At 34.9% G+C, this 16,380-nt stretch overlaps 1 protein-coding gene across 2 annotated transcripts; it reads right to left on the bottom strand.

The window, feature by feature from the left end:
• Positions 1 to 763: 763 nt before the first annotated feature.
• On the bottom strand, positions 764 to 5,890 carry KAN2 (Homeodomain-like superfamily protein). Of its 2 annotated transcripts, none has more exons than XM_089140674.1 (6): positions 4,894 to 5,890; positions 4,663 to 4,739; positions 3,589 to 3,634; positions 3,312 to 3,462; positions 2,343 to 2,400; positions 764 to 1,734 (listed from the first exon to the last, which is right to left on the bottom strand). In XM_089140674.1, the coding sequence occupies exons 1-6, from the start codon at positions 5,513 to 5,515 to the stop codon at positions 1,621 to 1,623; spliced, it is 1,068 nt and encodes a 355-aa protein (XP_088996800.1). In that variant the 5' UTR covers positions 5,516 to 5,890; the 3' UTR covers positions 764 to 1,620. The 2 variants fall into 2 exon arrangements, with proteins under 2 accessions (XP_088996800.1, XP_088996799.1); XM_089140673.1 differs by having other exon boundaries at positions 767 to 1,734; positions 2,343 to 2,403.
• Positions 5,891 to 16,380: the final 10,490 nt, after the last annotated feature.

Here is a 16,380-nt window from a genome sequence, read left to right as displayed (position 1 = left end):
AATGATGGAATCTCCTTGTCGGCTATGTGTTCAGCCGTGATTGCTTTGGAGAAAGCTCCATATGCTTCAATGCATTAATCTCTCCCACTAATACTTCCAGTTAATATTGATAATATTTATGATGATTTGGTTTCATATCTGTAATCTATAAAAGTGGTCCCCTAAAGGGCCATTTGATGGATTAGACTCACTAACAAGCAGAAAGAATTGTGTGATTAGAAGTTTTTAATGAGGAAGTACAATAGAAAAGAGATTAGTGTCTTAAATACTGTGATTAGTGCAGTTTTAACAAAGTGAGCCAGACAGTATATAATGCTTCTTGCACTTGAAAAGCATTTGTACATGTGGTGCATTAATATTAACTTGCTGTTCACTAATAGTTGTAATAGTTAAAGGTAATGGGGATTCTGGATTCAATTTGAAGGAACCTAATACCCTCGACAGAAAAAGAATGATTTGCTTGAAAGCTTCCTAAAATCTTAAATATTATTCATGGATGGACTTCTTAGCATAGCCCAATATTTCTCCACCACTGTTAGGCATAGCTTCCATATGCTAGATTCAATAGCACTTCTATATTTATATAGACAAAAGGGAGAACTGGTGCCAAAGGCTTCAACAAGTTCCAGGGAGGTTGGCTGTTTTCTACACTGTCTTAATCTAGCAAGGGTTCCACAAATATAATAAGATTAAACCATTGCAAAAGAGAAGGATGAAAAAGTAGTTTTCTCAGGTGAAGTAAAAAAAATTCAGATACTCACACTAAGAAAGAAATTAGCTAGAACAGAAGGTAATCAAGATTTTGAATTCCAATCTACAAAATGGCAAACACAAGACACACGAGAGTGAGAATGACTGATGCAATACAGACAAAAGAAAAATCAACACCAGAACATAAATTAAATTTATGGACTGGAGCTTGCCACTGTTACATCATATGATACACCTGTGATCTCTTTATCAAGAATGTCTCCGATAGAGTATATTACAATCAAAATCATGCCATGAAATTCTTGTTCTTTCTTATAAACCATTTTCTATAAAACATCAATTTATGTTTTCTTTCTTTTTCCCTTTCTTTCTGATCTTTCTCTTTGTTGGGAAAGTATAAAGCAAAGCACGTGCAAATGTCCATTAACAAACAAAGACGTAAGAGTCACCAATCCTTTTGCTAGAAATCAATTTTTTTTTGGTTTTATGAAAAGGGCCCCCATTGCAATTACCGAGGTTCATCACACTTCACTTTAAGATAACTAAAGGACCTCTCTCTTTCTCTCTATCTCTTTCTAAAGTTTGAGGGGGAAAGAAGAAGAAAAAAACATATAAGATCAATTAGATTTCATATTTACGAAGGAATATAATATGGTGCCTTAGTTCTTACAGCTTGCTAGGAAGGATATGCTTTTTCAACCTTCTCTTTTTTTTTTGTTTTTTGTTTTTCTTTCCTGCTTTCTGTCTCTTTTGTCTCCTTGGCTTTCTTTCACTCTCTTTTTCTTGCTTTTCCTTTCCTTTCTTTCCTCTTTTTTACTCCTGATTTTCAAGTGGGCACCGGACTGTCATCACCAGCTAGCCCTTCAGAGACTATGATTTCAGAATGAGTGCTCTTAACTGAAGTTGATATCAAAGTGACCTGCCCAAGGTGAAATCCAGATTGGGCTTCTTGGGGCTTGTTCCTGAGAGACTTGAAGAGCTCAAATCTGATATGCTTTCATAGTGTTGGCTCTTTGGGTCCTTCTGAAAAAATAAAATAAAATAAGATAAGAAAAAGAATAAGGGAAAAAGGGGTTAAGAAAGATACTAAGATATGACAGATAATGCACATTTTACAGACTCCAGCAAAAGAACATATGCGATGAACCACCACAGTATCAAAGATATGAATAACCCAGCAAAGCAACTCATCTGGATCGCTCATCACCTTCATTTTGGTGGGCATTACCCAAAACGTTCTCAATGTCCGTAAAAGGGAATGATCAGTGATTGATTCCTTGCTTTAGTTGTACAGCAACTAAGGGTAGGGTTCATTAAAGACAATGAAAGTCACCTGTATCATATGCATGCCCTTTGACTAAGTCTACTCTCAACTAAGGAAATTTTTTCAAAAGCTTTCTGCATCTCATGAAATCACTTCCATTTCCAATTGAACAAATATACAGAAGCACCCCTTCACTTCTTGACTGACCAACTTACCCTTGAAAGGTCATTGTCTTTTGTATTCTCTTTAACTTCAATTTCTTGTTAGTTGAAAAGAGATAACAAGATATTATTCCTACAGTTTTAAGATTGGTGGTAACTTTTGCAAGCTAAAATCTATTCTAGTAGAGAAGGTTTTAAGTGGGTACCTCAAAAGGTGATGAGCTTCTTTCAGAATCCCTGGGCTTGCCATGCAACCACGCTTCTCTGCTGCAAAATCAAGATCACACAAGGAACATTTTTCTATCATTGAAAGCCAAGCTGCATGGAAAGAACCAAAAAAAAAAAAAGCAAACCCAAAAAAGCAACCTTCTTTTACTATTAACTTGTTTACAGCTCTTAGCTTTATCATTTGTGAGATAAAGTTGAATTTCTCCCCACCATGTGACAGCCCATTATCCATAACAAGAAACTACAAGGAAGCTTCAGAAAATTTCGCTTTGGCTCCTGGGTTTTTTACCTTAACAGTGCCCCCACAAAATCCCTGGGAAAGAGATATATATCTCCATTTCAAGAGGATTAGACATTGAGATTCATATCTTTGAATTGTAGGAGAGAATAATTTATTTACTTTCTTTTTTGAACTACTAGAAGGAATTATTATCCCCTCATGAAGTGTCATTGTTCTCCAGATCATGGACAGATAGAACAATAATGTGATATCCTTCCAGTTTCTTTTTGTCATCACATGCATGGATGTAAGTGATCTATGTTAGAGAGAGAGAGAGAGAGAGAGAGAGAGAGAGAGAGAGAGAGAGAGAGAGAGAGAGATTTTGAAACCTCATTCAATTACTCACAGTTGACTCACTGCTAACCAGATTACAATGAAAATTTGATAAAATGGTAACATAAAATATTTTATCAAATAATAATAGGAAGAGGAGTGAGGAAAGAAAATGAAACACATTGAATCTCATTAATAAGGTTTAACATCAAGCTACCCACTTCAGAAGAACAGGAGTCCACCCTTTTATTCAGTGAGAGAGAAGTAATGCTATCAGTTATGACTAGGTTGATATGCTGATAAATAGAGGACATAATTCACCATAAATTTCTCTAGGTGGGTATTTGGAAACATTTCTGAAAACTAATAAAAGAATATGGGTTGATGAGTTCACCTGGAAGAATTGCTCCAGAGGCCACAATAATCCTTATCTATCCTTCTTCCCTGCTGAACTGAAGATTCAGAAGATCTTGGGTTATGAATGTCGAGCATTATATCATCTGAAATTTCTCCAGCTGATCCATTTTCAAATCCATCGGATTGACCTGGATACAAAGCTAAAACTATTTACCAACAAAACTGAAATGGAAAAACAAAAAAAAGAAGCTAAAGAAGGAGAGTGGAACTAAGAACAATCAGAACAAAGTAGACATAAATATAAAATGGTTTACCAGAAGAGCTAGGAGGTCTATCCGTGGTCTTCACGGTTCTATACATCTGAAACCATGAAAAAAAAAATTTATTCACATTAGCGGTCTCTTAATGTTGTTTAATTAATACATGCAAGTCAAAAAGATTATACAAATCCGGAAAAGAAAAAGACAAAAAGAAAGAAAGAAAATTTAAAAAAACTGTGTCTAAATGTAGTTCCCTATAGAAGAAGGTGCAAGTACCAACAGTGTTTGCAGGTATACTCCAAAATCGAGGACCACGTATATGCAATCATGTATCATGTGAGCATGCATGTATGTATGTCTTGATGCATGAATGGTGGTTAGATGGATGGAAACATATCGAACAGTTGTAGATGAATCTGTGATGTTAAGCATGGTTATGTGTTTGGTCAGGGAACCCGAGGGAGAAGATGGAAATCATTGAGAAATGATGGTGTTCGTACTTCAACATATTTACTATTTTTCATGCACAGAAGAGGAGTAAAAAAAAGAAACTTATCCAACAATAAAAGCCAGGTTATCAGAAGCTTCTCCAAAGTTTTTAATCAAGTTAAAACAGGGTCAGAATCGGATTGGCTCGTTCAAGAATCGTTTTTGAATGTCATGGGCTTTGTCTTACTCGCCTTAGATTTTTTTTTTTTTTTTCTTCTTGATTTTCTATTTCCTCTTTCTTCTGTAAGATGGTTTGTTCTGCCAATCAAAAAGCTGTTTCTTAACTTGCAGAACCCCACATATCACCAAAGAGAAAAAAAGAGAGAAAGATAAGGGAGAGCTTCGTTTGGAAGACTCTTTGCAGAGAAACCTTGGAATTCGCAATGTCTGTGATGAGGGATTAATACTTTCCAGTGATGAAAGCCAGAAGAAAATATGCTATCTTCAGCTTACAGACACCACTAGAACTGCATCAAAGAATATAGCTGAAAGGAGAACAAAAAGGGGGGGGGGGGGGGGGGTAGAGAGTAGAAATTCAAGAAAATTATTGAAGATCTAAGGAATTGTTGAACCCATTTGGTTCTGATGCTTTAGATTGGAACCCAAATTGAGAAAATGAAAATATAGCAAACCTTTTACCTGTAAGTGAGATTTGACATGAGCCAAGGTTAGATCTTTCACATCCATGAGCTCTAGAACCGACTTGGGTGTAGCCCCTACAAACCCAAAACAAATTAAAAAGGGAGGGAAAAAAATCAGTGAAAGGTAAATTAAAAGACTATTTTTCTTCCTTTTGATGAAGATGATTACTAAAGGAATTGTAAAGAACAGGGGGAAAAGCAAAGAAGAAAAGAAAGGGTTGAAGCCTACTTTCATGGCCACCTAGCAACTCAACAGCATGAACAAAGCGAGCATGGAGGGTGCTAGTCCATCGCATTCGAGGAGCTCTCATGCTTCGTTTTGCAGGAAACCTTGAGAAGAATCTTGATCTCATCATATTTTGGGGTTGGAATGAAGTTGAAGAAGAAGTGGTTGTTGTAGTTGATGCAGAAGAATCTAATGGTTGTTGTTGGACATAAGTGAAAGAAGGAAGGTTATGGTACACAGGAATCCCCCTTATGGGTCTTAAGAATCCAAGCTCTTGATGGAGTCCTTGTTGTTGTTGTTGGTGGTGGTGATGAAGAACTTGATGTTGCCTTTGGTTTTGTAGTGGTTGAATAAGATTTCCATGGCCATGGCGAAGAAGATGATTAAGATGGTTGGAGTTAGAATCAAAGGAGGAAGAAGAAGAAGAAGAAATCCTTGGATTTGCCAAGGAAAGCTCAAAAGAGGTGTCAGGTTTGGAAGCAATGGTGTTACTGGAATCTAAAGCTCTCCTCCAGAAACCAAAATCCATCTCATCATCACCTTTCCTCCAACCTGTATTTGATTTGCTGTTGGGAGGACTAATTTGAAGAGACAAATCAGGTTGAGCAGGGAAAAGCTCCATCATAAGAAGAAGTAAAAGAGAGCTCTGAAATCTTTTTTGCCCCTTTTCCTCCCCTAAGCTTCTTCCCAGCTACCTTCTCTTCCTCTTTTCACCTCACCTGTGAGTAGATGATCTTATGGAAAAATTCTGGGTTTGGCTCAGATGGGCTTTGTTGAACTGAAGAGATGGTTGCAGTTGCAGAGATTTGAGAGTTTGGGGGGTAAGAGTAGGGGACAAAGAGAAAGAGAGAAGAGGGGAGGACAAGGCCTGAAGTTAAATGGTTCTTTCTAGCCTGTTTGTGTGAAGTATATGTGAGAAAATGACACTTAGAGGGAGGGGGGAGAGAGATGGGGAAGGAAAGAGAGAGCAGTTTCTTTCTTTTGTGGACGTGGGTGTACAAGAAAGAGAGAGAGAGAGAGAGAGAGAGAGAGAGAGAGAGAGAGGAGAGAGAGAGAGTTAAAGTGAAGAGAAGAAAAGGAGAGAAGGCTGTTTCTTTTGTGGACGTGGGGGTTGAGAGAGAGAAGATGAAAAGAAATAAAGGGAAGAGAGATGAAAAGAAATAAAGGAAATAACTTAAGAGTTGATTCTTTTTTACTCCTTTTCCTTGTTTTCTTTGAGAGAAAAGGAAATTTTAGTATCAGCTTTAACGTGTACAATTGTCTCTCAAGACTCAACCACTAAGGCCTACCAGCCCCTGGGGTACCTTCCCTCCCATTCTCCTCTCCTTATTACTGATCTTCTCTTTGATTGAATTGAAAGTTTGGTTGGTACTCCTTTCTATTTACCCTTATGTTCACTATTTGGAATTTCTTCACTTCACTTCATGTAACCCTAATTTCCAAATCTCTTGGCCTTTGATTATTTCCTATTTATAACCCTTCATGACTTCATAGATGAAACAAGTACGTCTTTCCAACCAAAAAGATTCACATCCCTTTCAATCTACATTCCCTTTCTCTTCTCTTCCCTCTCCCACCATCTATCCCATACTTCAGATTTCTACTTTCCTTTTTAAGTTCCCTCTCATCATTCCATCTGAATGTTAAAAAGCAGGTGAAGCCATTGCTCTGCAATGGACCATCTGATGCTTATCTTGGTCAACCAAAATACAAGTAACTAATATTGGATAGGCAAGCAAATGCTGAAATTCTGGCATTAACTCACTTTAATTGATCTCTTTTGATGCATTAGCATTACCTTAATGCCTTTGTAACGCACCCCCCCCTCCGTGACAAATATAAACATCAAACCTGAGATTAAACCCCAAGAATCCTCGGTCAAACGAAAATTTTCATGCATGTTAAACTTTGATACCACTTGTTAGGGACTTGGGCATAACTATCTCTAAAAACTGGCCTTTAAAGAAATAATTATTATTCCTTTACGCGGATAACACACCTTTATGATGTTATAAAAACAAAACAAAAAGCATACTCTTCAATCCTGTAGAAGGATTAGCCATTAATACATTTATTTCAGAGAAGAAACGATTTTTTTCCCATGACCCTCTTCAATGGTAGTTGGAGTCTTGGGGGGATTGAATTGAAATTATAATACATTTAGGGTTAGTGAGATAGTTAGGATATTTAGTTATCACATCTCAATTTATCCATAAATTGAATTAGTTATAATTAACAATGGTTGGCTGGATCAAGTCTTCCAAGGGTTAAACATGAACCCAACTTGACTCTATCAGGGTTAGTTAAAAAGGGTTTTATTGACACCCTTATCTTAAAATGGACCACCTATAGGTAGCCCCTATAGGTAGCTATACTGTCCATTGTGTGGTTTCTTTCAATTCTCATATTAATATCAGAAATTCACATTTCACCATCAATTTTAAAGTTTTGATTGATGCCTTTTAATGGGATGGATTAAACTCAAATGATCATGCTGATTAAACAACTCAAACCATCCAAGAGTTTTGATTACCTAATAAGATTTTTTGGAAAAATTTTAGAAGAAATGGAGTTGGATTTATTAAGGGGTTTGTCTTTGACAATGAGTATCTATTCCTGAAATCTATCCTTTTGAGTGCTTAACTTGACCATGCAGCCATATATAATTGATTTTGACCTATTCAATGCTTTTTTTCTTCTTCAGATTCATAGCATGAAGGTATTAAAACAAGTTAGTGTTCTCTCATTCATTCTTCTAGCTAAAGTTTTTTGTGCCCAAATAAAAAAAACAAATGTTGGAAGAGAGTGGAAAAAATGTACCATTAAAATGTTGACAATGAAATCTAATAAGTCACCTTGAAATTGAAATAGACTTGTTTGTTATGTATACATATATGGTATCCAATAATGGTACCAGTGAAGAGACCTAAAAATTATTCTCGAGGGAAAGGGGGAAGAGAGAGACTTGTGGTATATACGAAAATTAGTATTGATTTGACATGACCTGACCTGATCTAGACCCAAGTCCAGACATAATTCGTATCACTTAGATTTAATTAATAACATAATCAACATTCGCCAACCCTACCCAATGCTGACAGTCCCGACATGATCCAACACGTGGAGCCTAGTACTAACTTATGGAAATAAATAAATGACACCAATATTTGATCGATCAATGCCATTACCATAGAACTTAAGGTTCCTCATCCATCTTTAACAGGCTCAAACTCATCAAAAGTCTCAAAGTTTTGAATGAAAAATGTTTCAAATATTGAATGAGGAAATAATTAACTCAATCAATAATGCACATCTTAACTTAAAGTCACACCTTGTAGGACCCTCATCTAGGTTATGCCACTAAATCACTTGATGGGTTACCAAATTTTTCTATGATATTAACCCACTGTTTTGACAGCTCTTTCAATTATAAATATTGCATGACATATTCTTCTCACCATTCCCTCAATCATATTTCTTGTAGGGTTCTCTAGATTTTGATCTAGGGTCCTCTAACATTAATTTCCTTACACATGTAAGTCCATAATATTATGAAGTTGCTTTCATAATCCTTGGTGAAGGAGGGGGATAATTCCAATACCACACATAGGGTGAGGGACCCACTTTTAAGATGTGGGATCCTTGAAAGTATAGGTAGGGGCCTCACTCATAAGAACACCATGCTCCATCAACTTTAATTTTCTGAAATGGATTGAGTTATGAGATGTAAACATCAATATAAGACTGAGATATTTTTCCTCCTTAGACTTTCCATCCATCAAAAATTTCAACAATCAGTGAATTCCTTGACTCATTGAAGAAAATAGAGGGCCACAAGGAGTTACAAAATCAACAGAAAAAGCATTGGGTCCTTCTGCAAGTGAAGTCTGACTTGAAGAAAGCTATGAACTAGAGGGGAGATTTGCTAGAGAGGGGTGTCATGTCACTAATTGAATGCCTAAGATGTCGCTAAGCTTGGTTAACTCTTTGACATTCTTTCTGAATACTCCTAGGAATTCAGAGAGATTCTACAAGTGGATATAACTGACTATAATGAAACTAACTTAATTATAACTTAGAACACCCTAACTCCATGGTACAGTGTCTTCCTTTCTCATGTCTCTTCCAGCCCGACCTAGAGTTTCAGTCTTTTTCTTTTTTTTTTTGTACAAAGTTCCAGTCCTGTATTGTACTATCTTCATATCTCTCCACCACACATTCAAGAAGAGACATATCCTTGAGCACTGGCATTCAACTTAGTCCAACCCAAAACAACCCAACCCCCAAACAGACAAACCAATATATCTATAGAGAGAGAAAGAAAAGAGAGAAGAGAGAGATTCTAACCAACCTTTAATTAATGACTTATGGTACATTAGATAAAACGTGTCATCCTCTCCTTTCTTGGAGAATAAATATGTGTCCAGTTGTTGTATAAAGTCACATGAATAATTTTATGAATTGTACTGTGTAATGTGAAATTTCCTTCTCAGGCTTTTAAGGAAGGAAAGACGAAAGAAGAAAAAAAAGCTCAATGGGAACAGCACAGACCTATCCGTCCTTTACAAAGAGACTCTTTGATACTCTTTGATACCACCATTTTAAATTTCCTTCTCATGTGATTAAATCTATTAAACTAATTAATCATGATTTCAAGTTCTAATTGGCTAATCAGTAGCTTTCACTTCGATCGATAGCATGCAGTAATAAACTACTCATTAATTAAACTGATTTAGACCTTTGCAATTTCTTGGGTGGTCACCCCTAAGAAGGAATGGTCACTTGTTTCACTTGTGTTTGTATTATGAGATGACAAATGCATATTTTTTAGAACATGAAACTTCTATCTTTGATATAATTGATTATTTTTTAAGTTTTGTATTAACTATACATGCTTAAATTTATTTTGTTGTTAGCAGATTTGAATCGTTTAGGTTGATGAACATTTAGATGTTATGTCTTACTTTAAGGTTTCATAAAACTTGAAATTCTAAGAAGACGAATTTTCGTTATTCTTTTTGAAGCAAGTCAGTCAGGGCCGATAGGGTTTATCGAGGCCATCATGATCTAACCCAATCTTTGATTTGGAGTTTTTAACACTAAGTCAGGGTTAGGGTAAGTCTAGATTGAGCTAAAGGGTCTCAAAGTTGGACTTAGGTTTATTTTTGTGGTGATCGATCAAGATTGACCTTTGATGGTAAAACAAGATGATGGTCAATTAGGGCAACCTAACCCGCTTGGTCCAATCAAGGTCAATTATTGAAGGTAGGGCAACACTTGTCCTGCTACGATAAAAGTCCGGGTTTATAGACACACCCAAGACCAAAAAACCTAGCCCAACCTGACCCTAAACCCCCCCATTCCGATTCGCAGCAATGTAACAGATTATTTTCACATAAAAGCAGAATGCATTATTATTTTATTATTATTATTATTTTTTATATAAATATAAAAGAAAGCATCTTTAGGCTCTTGGGAAAAAGAGATAGCTTTTAATGCCTTTAATTTGTCAACAAGCATTGGTAAGCGATGCCTATATATTGCAATTGTTGGTTTGGGACACTTTTAACTCCAAAAGGTAAAGAAAAAAAAAAGTTAAGTTCCCCTTAATTTCGCTCACTAATTTCTATCGTACACACACTCCAATTGCCAACATTTCATGGGTTGTTCCCTTTTCTCCCTGAATTCCTCATCAACTAACAGTCAAAACCCTCAAATCTCACCCTAATTACACTTTATTATATTTAGGGGTTTATCATTTGGGTATTATGGGTTTCTTTTCCCACATAAACCCATATTCAATGAAGAGATTTGACCTAAAGGGATTCAAATGAAGAGATAAAACTATTTTAACCCTAACCTAAAAGGGTTGGCTCAGTTGGTAGAGATTAATATTTTGTAGTATGAAATTAAGAGTTTGAATCTCTTTAATTTAGGTTAAATAGATATGAAGGTATTCTTTGAGAATGAAGTCAAGATGCATGGAAACTAGTCTAGCAAACCTCAGTTCCAAAAAACACTATTAATCCTTTGCCACTATGCATGCAAGGGGTTCATCTTATTAGTGTTTAAGAAGTAGACCCCCCCCCCCCTCCTAACAAAGGCCAACATGAATTTTTGTTTGCTCTTATGCAGTTTGGATCATGACACGTGATATTCTTGAGATCTAATAACTGTTATTACTAGGGTAGGGGAGATTACAACTGTTGATCTCAAGAATATCTCATATCGCAATTTAAGAGCTACGTAAGAAACATCTGCACAACAACAAACAAAAGTTTAGCCAAATGGAATGAGAACGCTAGTGATTTAGGTGCTAAATTATCTTTCGTTAATTAGTGGGTATCCTTCAGTTTTTTTCTTTTTTCTTTTTTCTATCTGAGGTTCATCTGGGCCAACTTCACGCAACTCGACTACATCCTCATAATAGCTTTTCTATATATAATTTCATCCTGGTCTCAAAGAGATTCAAACTTTTAACTTTATAGTGAGAGACATTAGCCTTTTGCTACCCTTTGTTTTGCAATAAATGATGCTTCATTACATTATTAATACTTAAGATAAGAGATCTATGGGATTAAAAGCATGGGGATCTCCAAGAGAAGAAATGTATATTAATTAGAGTTTAACTAGAGAAAGACATAAACTAAACATTTCATTAGGTCTTCCTTAGGGTTTCTGACAACATTGGAAGCTCAACCCTATTGTGTCATTTGTTATTGTGTCTCTAACTAAGCATAGTTTGTTTATAAACCTTGGACTTCTTATAATCAAGGTAAGACAAATATAATTAAGCAATTAATGCCAATTCTGTATTGGAAAATGAGAGTTAGAATTCCAAAACCCCAAAAAAGAAATGTATAAAGCATTGAAGGAAGAAAGGAAGAAGTTGAAGTAGAACCATCTAATAACTCATCTTCCCAAGGCCATGTCTTTGATGAGATCTAGAAGGAATCTTACATCTTCTTATATAGAATAAAACTTAAATTTTATTATGAAATTTGGTTTGGAGATTTGGTCCAGTTTGACTTTAATTAGCTTAGATCATGTGATTTCTGTATAAATTAATGATTTGAGGAATAATAATTTTCATTATTTTGTATGACACCCAGAATATGTGGGTTGAACAGGAATCTTGCTTATGAAATCCACACTAAACCCAACATTTATGCATCGACAAACCAAACTTTATAGTGATTCTCTTAATTAATAAATCAGATAATCTTGTTCTTATCTATTATTATATATAATAGAGGAATGGACTCTTCTACCTTGGAATCTCAAGAAATTTGTGTAGCAGTAAAATTCAAATATTGAGATTTAAAACTTATTTTGGTGTCTTTAATTTTAATATATAACACCAACACAATATTTTAATAATAGATTGATGAGAGTGTCTAGGTCTCTAAAGTATGCCATTTGCCATTCCCCCTAAGAGTATAAATTAATGTTTTTTATTGGTATAAACTAGATCTTACAAATCAGCCTCCAAGATCAAATAATTCAAATAGACCTAAACAAAACCCTAGAGGGAAGGTTTAAATTAAAACTAGTACATACATGATCTAGGGGTGTCAACGATTCAGTTTGAACTGGTTTTACTTCAGTTTTTTTTATTTCGGGATGTAAGTACCACACACAAACGCAAACCTGTTAGGAAAATTTCGGTTTTAGTTCGGCTAAATGGTTTTGGTTGGATTTGATCAGTTTTGAAATCATTACCAACCTAATATCAGACTCTTCAATTAAAAACTATATTTGATTCTTGGATCTTGTTTCTTGGGTTTAAGACCAAATAAACAAACCTCTTTAAATCGGTTTTAACGGGTTAGGTTTTTTATGGTTTAGCTCGATTAGTAATTCAATTTATTCGGTTCGGACTAGGAGCTACTAATGGGTTGGATTGAACTAGCCCAAACTAGTTCTTCGATCCCCAACCCTATACCCTGTCCAAATAGCCTCACATTGGTTTCCTTTGGGTCTTAACGAGCCAGTTCAATCCATTTTCAACGTTGGGTCCCAGTTTTGATACTCCACGTCCATCCCTTTAAAGGGATTCTAACAATTGATACACCTTGTAACAAACATTTCCCTCAAAGGGCTAGTGTGCAAAAAAGTCATGAGACTCAACTATATATTGGTTCAAGATGCCAAAAACCCTTTTCTGACATCAAAACCATGTAAGCAATATGGTCATAGGCAAGGTTTAAAAGTAGTGATATCAAGTATCATATCGGTTGAGTGATTTAAGAGACATATCATCTTGTATCGAGTATTATACTGCACTAACAATGTATTTTTATACAATTCAATAGAAAGACATATCAATATATATCGTATCAGTTATATTCAATATGAATACGTGTCTGCTAATATCATATGATCGATCATAGGGTATTTTTCATGAGAATTCTTTCTCTTTAATACAATTTTTTGAGAACAAAAGACTTATAACCCTATTTCCTATTGATAGTAAAACCTATCTCATCTCATCTACTATTTTGCTCTTTTATAAATAATTATAGGAACATAATTATCAAAAAATAATAATAATAATTCTCTTAAACGCATAAAAACCATATTTACCACAAAAGAGAATGGATCTGAAATCTGAATAATGAACAAACGAGGACAAGAGAAAAAGCTAAACAGTTCCGAAGTAGAAACCTGATGTTTTGTCCAAAGAAATGAATTCCATTGAAAAACATATTTCTTAGAGGAAACAATGGATTAGACACTTGTCTTGCTTTGTTGACTTATTTGCTGATTTAATTGACCTGTTCATACTAATTCATAACAATTAAAGAAGCAATAATCCATTTGACAAGACATGCTGGCCTTTTAATTCCATGGTCTAAGACTCTTTTTTATGTGGACCTCAGGGGTCTCTTCTAATGGATTGTTTGCAACAACTTAATCTACCTTTGGTCTATTCTTCTATATTTTCTCTATTTTTTGGGTTTATTCCTCTATATATCTTTGATTTGATTCACATATTCTTCCTAAAAATTATTCATACAAAAAAATATATATATGAAAAGAAAAAAGAAAGGAATCTCGCGGTCTGCAATTTATGTTGAGTTTTTTCCCGTTATAAGATTATTTATGTTAAAATAAATGAAGAAAAAGTTGCGATCTAGATATACAATGAAACATGAACGATAAAAGGCAATCTTTCACGAAAGAGTCAGTTTAATGATATTCCTATAACACAAATAATGAAAAGGAAGAATAAGAAAAAATCAACCAAAAAAAAGAACAAAGAAGCAAGAAATTTGATGTCTTTAAGCATATTGTAATTCCTCCAATAAAAATATGTGAAATGACAGCCATGTTGTAAGCATATTAACCTAAATCGAAAAGAAGATTGAACATATTTTGGGTCCAAAAGCCAACATGAGAATGAAATTCGAAAATAATATATCAATGAAATTCTTGCTACCAAACATGCCAACTCAATGCAAAGTTGGCCTTGATGGTCTAAGCTCGTTCTGGTCTATTCTCAACTCAAATAAGATTCGGGATCAACTTTCTAGCCCTAAGCGGCCTAATCAATATTCTAGCCTTATTAGACTTAGGGTTGGGCTAGAGTTGAGTAATATTAAGTCATTAACTTAATATTTTTAGTAAATGTAGAGCAATAATATGAGAATTATGGATTGTTTTATTATTTCATGATCAAAATCGGAGTAAGTATTCAACCTAGATCAAAATCAGAATAAGTATCCAAGGTTTTATGACTTGACTATGAATCTGATTTTATCAAACAAACCACAGCTTCAATTCCTTCAAATGTTAATAATCTCATGACTAATTTCTCTTTGAATAGCACTTGAATCTGCCTCTTTGGATAATCCATTAATCACTGCAAAAGACTTCCATCTGCCTCTTTGGGAAATCCTAGCTTGAAATCAGATTCCAACCACAAAGGAAATTATTTTTCATCAGTGTACCTTCTTAATGGACTTAATAATTGAAGAATAAACTGCACTTTGATGATTCCATCTACCATATATGAGATAATGACATGTGTAATTGAATTTTATTTTCAGTCGGGTTAAAGTTTGACAGGAAAAGCAAAATTTCCAACATTTTCGGCTTTCTTTTATTCTTTTTCCAAAAAAAGTTGTCTATAAGGAAGTATACCATCCATACCCAAACACGTAAGGAGAAGAAATAACTAACATTACCCAGAAAAGCTTCAAACAGCAGCATTTGAATCACTCAATCATGCATTAATGAAGGTTAAAAGAAAGTGGGGTGGGGGGAGCAATGCCTTCTCTTGGTAAAATTAAAACCCAAAACTCCAAAAAGAATTCCATGGAATAATAGAGTTGGAAACTCTAACAGGAAAGCCACCAATGGAGAACAATGACTTGAGAAACCTTAATCTGAAAAGAAGTAATAATGCCAAAGTGATTATTCTTTATATGGACACTTATGCTTACAAGCAATCTCGTGGCTTCATTATTCTTAAGAAACTTGACCACCCCACTAACTAGAATTTTTATGTTTTTCTTTAGTTCCAATATCTTTGAAACATGACTTAAAGTAGAAGTTCTACCTTTTCTAAAATGAGTCCCAGCTATGTTTTTCAGTCCAGAAAATAAATAGAAATCTAAGAGGGAAACAAAGTGAATCTTTCCATGGACTTACAGTGCAACAAGCAATCTTGTTCAGTATCTTGAAAATCTGGAGAAGAAAGCAACTATATTGAAGATTTGACATGTAACATAATTTCAAAGAACTCTTTTCTTTTCTTTCTTTGTTTCCTATCTTTTTCTTGTTATTCTTATTCTGTTGTTTTTCCTTTGTCCTTACAGTCAGCCACTGAACCAGCTGACCCAGAAACTGGACCAGTTAGAGCATGTTTTGGTTGAACCAGACTCAATAAAATGGCCCCTTTAGTGGTCTAGAATTAGGGTTGAACCAGAAACAGGAGATTAAGATCCTCAAAGGGAGACAGTTTTAGGTGGTTCAGTGCAAATAATTTAAGTCCATGCATTCCCACAAGGGGATATCTTTTCTTCTTCTTTTTAGATTGAAAATGATGTACAACTATCATCTCTTTATCTATTTATATATTTTTCCTTTCTTATTTGGACAAAAATGGCCGGCAAAACATAAAGTGGAAAAGTAAGAAAAATGATTCCTCCAATCAAGAACTTAGGAGTCTTTCACATCTAATTAGTGACCTAGTGCTGCATGGAATTCACCTAATGACAACATTGCTTCTTAAAAGGAAAATTCTGAGGTACAAGATTTTACCTGTTCACTTTGGTTATGAAAAATTATTGTTATCCTTCACTCAATTTTTAAAAATTGATTTACGTTAATATATTTTGGTGGACGATCTAAATGACCTATTTTCTAAGATTTTTATGAAAGTAGTTCATCAGTGTTCTCTTTTTCAATTGGGGTGTAGCAAGCGTGGCCCTAGGGGTATAGCATGATCCGATTCAGTGAGTCAACCCATTTACTCGATTGAAA

The sequence above is a fragment of the Hakea prostrata genome, chromosome 11 (genome assembly GCF_041222555.1).
Source record: "Hakea prostrata isolate BN-2017 chromosome 11, UWA_Hpros_2, whole genome shotgun sequence".
Classification (NCBI taxonomy): Eukaryota; Viridiplantae; Streptophyta; class Magnoliopsida; order Proteales; family Proteaceae; genus Hakea; species Hakea prostrata.
The sequence above is the reverse complement of the archived record's forward strand: the minus strand, read 5'-3'. Positions and strand labels throughout refer to the sequence as shown.

Excerpts from the sequence above, each read along its gene's own strand:
- KAN2 (XM_089140673.1), bottom strand. The coding sequence starts at position 5,515 with ATGATGGAGCTTTTCCCTGCTCAACCTGATTTGTCTCTTCAAATTAGT. Across the intron at positions 3,635-4,662 it reads ATGTCAAATCTCACTTACAG|ATGTATAGAACCGTGAAGAC; the intron begins GTAAAAGGTTTG and ends TCATGGTTTCAG. Across the intron at positions 1,735-2,342 it reads GAAGCTCATCACCTTTTGAG|AAGGACCCAAAGAGCCAACA; the intron begins GTACCCACTTAA and ends TTATTTTTTCAG.